We start from the raw sequence: 8,630 nt of genomic DNA on the forward strand, positions 1-8,630 counted from the left end.
TGTGACACATAAAAAAAATTGCGTGTGAAATCTCGCTTCGTAAACATTACATTGCCTAGGAGCACATCACCCTGAATGTACCCAATATTGCCAGTTCTCGGAAGCTAAAGTACTCGCCAGGCCTGAGCCTGAGCCAGGCGAGTACTTGGATGGGAGACTGGGAATACCACGTGTTGTTAGGCTTGAGCTGCACATTGGCCAACAGATGGAAGTACAGCAATTCATTCTTGAATATCTCTGTGTACGGAGCCTAAGAGTGGTTTACCCCCCTTCGGCCAAATATATGCATATCCAGAACCCTCTCCTGAAAAGTTCTGGAGACTGAGGCTTTGTTGGGTAAGTAATTATAATTATTAGAAGATATTTTAAAGACGAAACCAAATCATAGTATTAACACTCTACGGGAGAAAGTATCGGCACGTAGTAATATTATTATACTGTCTATGTTATCACATTCAGAATGCAACCATAAAAAGTGGTGGTATATGGTGGGACAATGTTATTTTACAATTCTGTTTAACCTCGTGTTTTTTTGGAGTACACATTCTTAATAAGTAGCCCCTACCATCAATGAACATGGTACATTTAATATTACTAAATCATGTTAACTATAAACTAAACTAAAACAATTTATATTTACCAGGTAACTCTCACTGAGCTATATAGCTATTTTTCAGAAGCGACCTGGCCACAAACGATGGCTCAACGAAGTGGCTTATCATGTGGAAATCAAAAGCATGTTTTTAAATGTTGAGGGAAAAAACCAGAGGACCCGGAGAAAAATCCCCACGACCACGGGAAGAACATGCAAACGCTAAATAAACAGGCGTCAGGGTCCGGATCGAAGCCCACGAGCTCCTGCATACATCAACAAAGTATACACCTTGATATTTGACTGCTGTAACTGTTTATCATTCTCAAAAGGTTTTCGTGCAGAAAGTTAAAAGTCGAAGCGTCTCGCTGCCTAAACGAGCATCAGCATATTTGTTGATGGTGCTAAGTCAGTGGTGCAAACTCGACATTCCCATTAAGAGGACGACGTTACTTCGTTTACCTTTTTAACTAAGTTTTTCTCAGGTCACTTTTGCAAACGAGAAACCTATCCTAGTCTGGTCTCTTGAGTTCTCACCTGGTTAGACAAAATAAACATGAACTTGAACTACCACCGCTATCCCACAGAAGGGGTACTCTGTGGGATCGCAATTTTACTGACCTTCCAGGGATGATAAGCCGCGTCAAACTGCAATATTCAAATTCGCAACTCTCTAATTACGGGGTGGAGTGGTGGTGCGGTGATGAGCGCAGCCTGCTATGAACTCAGTAATTCCTGACCACGATTAATATCAGTGGCGAGTGAAACCTGAACCAGTACTGGGCAACTCCTTTAGCAGCCCACACTAACCAGCAGCATTAATCTTCATCAGCTGCACAGTATAGGGGAGGCCTTCAAACTCGCACCTCCGATTAGGACGGTTGGCTACGTACGGTGCAAAAGAAGTTCAACGTACATACATACAAACTAAACTATTTTTATTTACCAGGTTAGGCCCCCTGAGCTATATAACTCTTTTTCAGAAGTGACCTGGCCACAAACGATAGCGCAACGAAGTGGCTTATCATGTGGAAATCTATAGCAGCCAAATACTCTAAACGCATGTTTCTAAATGTGGAGATAAAACACGGATACGTATACAAATCCATGCGACCATGGGGAGAAGATGCAAACTCAAAATATACAGGAGTCAGGGTCAGGGTTGAACCCACGACCTTTTGTACACCAGGCGAAGTTAACGTCTCAGCCAGCAGTGGACTGACAAATGTAAATTATTACATTATTAAATATTGATTTGAAGTTTTCGTGACTGCAGGAATCCATACTCTTTGGTTCTTTCGGTAAAGTCACGTAGGTAGAAAAATAAATAATAAATCACGACGTTTCGATCGCAACACAAGCAATCGTCATCAGGTAGAAATATACAGCCGTCGATCTGCTGAACAAGTTCAGCAGATCGAAACGTCGTAATTTGTTATTTATTTTTCTACCTACGTGACTTTACCGAAAGAACCAAAAGAGTATTACATTATTATTTAACTTTTATCATTTTGAGACAAGTCCTTGTACCACTGCGCCTACATGGCCAGGTCTTTGACACACATATAGCATATAGAGTTCATAGCATATCGATAAAATTGTTAACAGGATATATGCATATACTTTACTTGCTTTGGTCCGAAACCCCCAACTCTTTATGAAACTATGATTCATGAATTGGTCTATGTGTGCGTATATTTAATGGAATGTTGTGACTTGAACTGTAAACCATGCATATGTGTAATGCTCATTGTGTGCTTGTTCAGGGTTTTAGATGCATAACTGAAATTCTTGCAAAATGGTCATTTCTGAAACCGGTGCATTCAAGCATCAGTTTGTGTACCATGCCAGGAAGTGATTTTATGATAGCACATTAGTGACATCATAAATATTAAAATAGGAGCCCATTAATTTATACCAAGCCCATAAATGTAAATAAAAGTTTAAATGCACGATAAATGCTTAATATACTTGGGTGTGTACGTATGACGTAGTGCCTTGATTTTAAGAGGATTAAATACCAATTAAATAAATGTGAAAGGATAAAGATTACTTACTTTCAGTAACAAACACCACTGCTCTACCAATAACGCGATTTGCCACTACAGAAGTGACTTCACCCTCTTACATGTTACCTTACATTTACAAAACAGGAGTAAAACATTCAGTGTAACATTTCCTAAATAAACTAGACCAATTTGCTACGTTTATTTTTACATTTTCTCAACAACCCATATTCTTATGTAACAAGAACTTATTTGCTTAATTTGGAACATTATGTGTAGAACTTTGGAAGCGAAGCCCTATGCAGTTGCGCTGGAATATTAATGACCCCGACATATGAAATATATTTGGTATCATGCTTAGTAACAAAAACCAGGCGCTTGCCGTTGTTATTCTATCAGCTGACATTTCAGAAGAAACGATGACTCAAGCGGTTTTTGACTGGAAATTTTAAAATAAACTAAGAATACGCTATAAATTGTTGGAACAAATGCCGTTCTTCTTGGGTTCTTTCGGTAAAGTCACGTATAAAGATAAAATTTTATCATCAGGTATAATGATTGCTTGTGTTGCAATCGAAACGTCGTATGCTATTATTTAATTTATTATTTTATCTTTACACGTGACTTTACCGAAAGAACCAAAGAATAATTCCTGCAGTCACGAAAGCTCCAAAATTAAGATTAAATGCCGTTCTATTCAGCGCATCTTGGATCTCGTGGCTTTAAACTCGTGTCCCTTTGTTTCACTTAATCTCGGAGGCATTGCTTACAGAATGTCTCAGGCTATTTACACAAATGGTGACCCCCTCAAGATAAAGGAGGAAGAGAGGAAACCGGCACCGACCAGCGGTGTCTTCCCAGTAGTCGTGACGCCGACGATACAACCAGGCATTACAATCACAGTATGCGAGTCTTAACTTGGGAAAGACCCATTGCAGGGATTGTGCACGTTAATGTATGAAGCTTAACTCCCAATGTTGGGGACGGTCAAAAGTTTGAAATGCCTCACGGCTGATCCCCATTGTATAGTCTACAAGTGGGAAAGGTCATTTGACTGCGTAGGTTTTTGTGGTTTTACTGAAGAGCTCTCCGATGTGTTTTCGGGTTGTTTGGGATTATGTCTGGCGTTTCGCTCCGAGTGGCTGCAAGATTATTCAGGAACGTGGAGTGAAATGTCGGGTTGCATGCCGGACAACGGGGCAGTGCAAAAGCCCAAAACTCATCAGAGAATTTATGGCATTAAATTATTTAATATTCACTGGTCATTTTGAAAGTGCAAATGCACCTGGTTACAAAGCGAATGTACCCAAATGCAGGAATACAAAGACAATTATTTAAAACGTTTAACTTGTCCAATTAAAATGTGAGCCAAGTGCTTTGGAAGAAAATACAATATTCACTTACCGCACATCGGACTATGTTAATAGTAAACGCAAACCTTATCTAGAACTGCCAACACATGCTTCACAATGTACATCAGAGGCTGGCGTACACAAAAACTGCACTGCGCGCGATCACGTGCGTTTCTCTTCGGCCGTCTGGAACGCTCTTCCTTCCGATATTAGGACGCCAATCGAGCTATGCACTTTTAAATCTGAATTGAGAACTCATTTCGCTAAAACTGCTTTTTTGTGTTAAGCGTGTTGCCCTTCCCCCCGCACCTCCGATTAGCACGGTTGGCTACGTACGGTGCGAAAGAAGTTCAACATACATACATTGTGGAACAGCTGTGGCCTGACTAATGAGCATAAATTGGCGCAAGCTGGACTGAAATGGCCCGATAAAAACTCTATTCAAGGGAGGGAGAAAAAAATTACACGGGACGTCTAAGGCACTACTTTTTATTTACTGTTTGCTGATGTTGCAAGCCCGAAATGCTCCGCTGTGCGCGAAGGTTATGAGATGTCACGTTTAGTTTTTATAGCTCTTCTCCCTTCAGCTGTTTTATGAGATAATAAAAAAAATAGTGTTGCAAGTGGCAAACATTAACACTAAATTTCACATAAGTCATGTGCACATTACACGTTATGATCTCCGGCTCACCATAAATCATTCGCTTTTCACAATGTATTTGTTAAAACAACTTTGGTGTGCGCAGATAACTTTCTCCCAAAAAAATGTATGCAGAATCTCGATACACAATCAGTCTTTACGAGAGAAACAAACAACACAGTCTTTTAAACACAGTGGGGAACGAAATCTTTTTGCACTTATTCTCATATTCACTCTCATACCAATGCACTTTCAAAGCCACCGAAAATATATTAAGAGTCATGTAAGTTTCCAATCCCCGCTGGTTTAACGGCAGGCATCCCGTCATTTGCTTCCTCATATCCAGAGTAAAGCCACTGTGGGCAAAGCTTCTCTAACTTTAGCGAAACTGAGTCAATGACCGCAATTCCACATGTCTATGGAGGGGAGCCAGTGTCGACCGCAGACAAACACTGACCCACTTCCTCCCTACAAATGTCGCGCAGTCTAACAAATTGGTGGCAGTCATTCTCATCTATTTGCGACTCTTTTAAAGCGATCCGGCAATTTAAACACAACAGCGAAACAGATGTGGCTACATTCATTGAAAGGGCATTAGGGTGGTCGGTTTCGGAATGGTCAAGTTGCGTATTTTAATTAAAGCGCGCAAATGTATGCGAATGTGAATATCTCAATCGGATTCTAGATTTGAAGCTTTCGTGACTGCAAGGATACATATTCTTAGGTTTTTTTCGGTAAAGTCACTTAGCAATCGTGCTGTGACGGTTCCACCTGAAGACGGAAGCTTGTGTTGCCTCCGAAACGTCGTGATTTTTATTTTACTTTTTATTTACTTTTATTAATTTTAATTGTATTTTTTTTACCTACGTGAGTTTACCGAAAGAAACTAAGAATATGAATCTCAATCGGAATTTACAAAAGGGCACAAATGACAATTGAGTCCGTCTCAAGTTGCCGGTGAACGCACTCGCGACGACGCTTGCACCCATCATCAATCGTCACCACCACCACCCACAATCATCACAAACAACATCAGCAGCAGCAGCAGCAGCAATGGAACACTTTGTGAGCACCACGCGTCCACAACATACCTCGTCCTCGTGGTGGCTGCTCACCACCAGGCAGGTCTCAAGATCGGAGTGGTTCTTACTCATTTCACCGGTGGCTGTTGCTGCTGCTGTTGCTGCTGCTGTTGCTGCTGCTGCTACTGACGCCCTTTAACTGAACACCGCAAGTGACTCCGCGAACTCCGCTCAAAGCTTGCGCTTGACGACTAAGGACAAGTAATGTCGCTAAGAATAAAGCAGCGCTGATGTAATTTAAAAATACACGGACCCAACAAATATCTTCGCGTAACAAAAAAAAAAATAGAAATGTAAAAAACAAGACTGCGGCTAGCAAAGTTGGAAACAGGACTAAAAGATTAACAAAAAACCTTCTAGGTCTACCAATTAACCACTCGTATTTTTACACTTCAAGACGCGGGTTCAGTGGCTACGATCGGCTCCTGTTTCCTTTCCGAACGCGCTGTGAGCTCTCTATACGTGTAGCGTGCGTGTGGCGTGCGAGATGGTACACGTGCGGCGTGGGAGATGTACACGCGTGGCGTGCGTGCGTGCGAGTGTGACAACGAGAGAGGGGAGGACGCTGGTTTTATACGAGCGGCTCACTCGCTCGCTCGCGCAGCTGACGATGCCCGCTGCACCCGCACCCCTCCGCCGCGTGCGCACTCATCCAGAGCGCGCGCCGCCTCTCACAGCTGAGCGGGGCAGCCCCGCCCCCCGCAATAACCCACCCCCCTCGCCCCGCCTCTTCCCCCACTACCCCGCCCCGCAATAACCCACTCACCCCCCCGCCCCTCCCCTCCCCCCACCACCCCGCCCCGCAATAACCCACTCACCCCCCCGCCCCTCCCACCACTAACCCCCCCGCCCTTCCCACCACTACAACCGCCCCTCCCCTCCCACCACTAACCCCCCCCGCCCCTCCCACCACTAACCCCCCCCCGCCCCTCCCACCTCTAGCGCTCCGCCCCTCCCACCACTACCCCAAAGACAAAGATCCCCCGTGTAGCCTGAGCAGGCTGTTGGGGCAAGTGCTGTTAGCGAGGAGCAAACCGATTGAAGGGGCCCGGCACACGGGGGGGGGGAAGGGGGCAGCAAGCACGCCCGGCCGCCTTTGTCTCCCCCAGTGGCGACGTTTACACACTCGCACCACGAAACTCATTTGAGGCTGAGTCGACCTAGGGGAGGCCCGGAGGTCGGTTCAGATATAAATCGTCGTTGGCGTTGGTGGGCGTGAGCGGGAATCGAACTCGGGGGGGGGGGCGGGTTCGTAGCGCAGCGCGCTCACCACTACACCCCCTACCCCCCTCTACCCCCCCCCAGACCCTCTACCTCCCCTACCCCCCCACACCCCCCCCCTACCCACACTCAGCCCCACCTCTCTCCCCGGGTGCTGGAGGGGTGTGGCTAACACGAGAAGCCACGCCCCTTTGCTCTGAGCCCAACCCCCTTGGCTGTTTGGAGGGGCGGGGCTATATGCACCCCCCCTACCGCCCCCAGCTGCTTGGTGGAGGTCACCAAAAAGAGAGGTGTGGGTCAACATTAAACTTAATTTGAGCAAAATGTGAAGATCGACGGGCAGGGCAAGTGTGATGCAGCGATAGGCAACCAATTGCACTTTAACATATAGATTGAAAAGGCATTTCTTTAGAACTGCGTTTTGTGTTTAGTTTGCATACCGTGTCAACCCACGCGGTTTACCTGTATTCTTGTGCAGGGAAATTGAGTTTTCAGGTCCATAGGGCGTACAGCCGTTTCAAAACGGGCGAGCATTAGTTGTTTATTTGTTTGTTTCTCCTTTGTGTTGCGACTTTGTGGGATGCACGTTGAGATTTGTTAGGGCACGGGGTGACCAGCAAGGTCTGAATTGATCTGTAATAAGGTAGGGCACTGATAAGGGGTTGACACGTGTGCGTTCGTTGTCCTTCCCCCGCGCCTCCGACAAGCTCGGTTGGCTACGTACGGTGCGAAAGAAATTCACATACATCCATCAGCACAGTTAAAGTCACCAACGCTCGCTGCTGCAAAGACTGCTTATGGAAGCCATACATGCGGAGTCTACACTATTGTACCAATTGGCTTGGCTCATGCCAACAATAATCAAATCTAACCGGTTCACAGTTGTCTATCACTATATCACCGCTGCCAGCCTCAGTAGGTCACATTTACTCACATTTATTTTTGATAACAGGACCACAGTGAAATTCTTTGCAAACTGCTGCTGTTGTTTTTTTTGCATGAAAGTGTTTTTTACATCTAGATTTGAAGCTTTCGTGACTGCAAGGATTCATACTACATGTTTTTGCGCATTGTTTAAAACGTATTATTTTTCCAGCCTGCGCTAGTATTTTTTCATATTGGGGTTTTCTTGTCATTTACAGATTCCATTATTATTACTACGACTATTATTCTTCTTGGAATTATTAGCCAAACCGATGGCTTAGACTGCACATATTTTGCCTGGTTGTGGTATGTATGTTGACCTTCTTTCGCACCGTACGTAGCCAACCGCGCGAGTCGGAGGTGTGGAAGCCTCGTGCAAACACGTAGGGGCACACGCATTACTCGTTTTTGTGAACACAGTGCAAGATCACAGGCGTGGTAGCGCACGCCTGTAATCTAGCACTGTGGAAGCGAGGGTTGGTGGATTATTCATTCATTCGTCACACATAGTCAGCGAAAGACCGTTGCGCCAAACGTGTGATCCTTGCGACAGCATTCGCATAGACTGCTGTTGCTGCCGTATTGGCGTCTCGAGTGAGTTGTTTGATCCACAGATCACGCGGGGCGACCACGGGGGAGGCACCACTCCTTTTAGGGTCGCAAGTCCATTTCGAACGTCAATCACCAACTAAAGTGCGCAAATTGCTGGAGTTTGCGCATCAGGACCGGGCGACGTGTCCAAAAAGTGGCAGCTGTCTCCCTTGAACTGAACTCTCAATTGCTAGGAGACCGGTCGCAGATGGAATGGTGACA

At 45.1% G+C, this 8,630-nt stretch overlaps 1 protein-coding gene across 4 annotated transcripts in view; it reads right to left on the reverse strand.

The window, feature by feature from the left end:
* Positions 1-6,307, reverse strand: part of LOC133346452 (RNA-binding protein, mRNA-processing factor 2a-like) — an 80,659-nt gene extending 74,352 nt beyond the window's left edge. For 2 of the 4 annotated variants that reach the window (XR_009755563.1, XR_009755562.1), the window contains exon 1: positions 5,682-6,296. Coding sequence is in view for 1 of the 4 variants with exons in the window: in XM_061558025.1 (XP_061414009.1) it covers positions 5,682-5,744 (63 nt within the window). In the remaining 3 variants the exon portion in view is untranslated. Of the gene's footprint in view, positions 1-5,681 lie in introns of all 4 variants that reach the window. The other 2 variants (XR_009755561.1, XM_061558025.1) reach the window with 2 other exon arrangements.
* Positions 6,308-8,630: the final 2,323 nt, after the last annotated feature.

Source organism: Lethenteron reissneri, chromosome 24 (genome assembly GCF_015708825.2).
Source record: "Lethenteron reissneri isolate LAM-NWPU_2019-01 chromosome 24, ASM1570882v1, whole genome shotgun sequence".
NCBI classification, from domain to species: Eukaryota; Metazoa; Chordata; class Hyperoartia; order Petromyzontiformes; family Petromyzontidae; genus Lethenteron; species Lethenteron reissneri.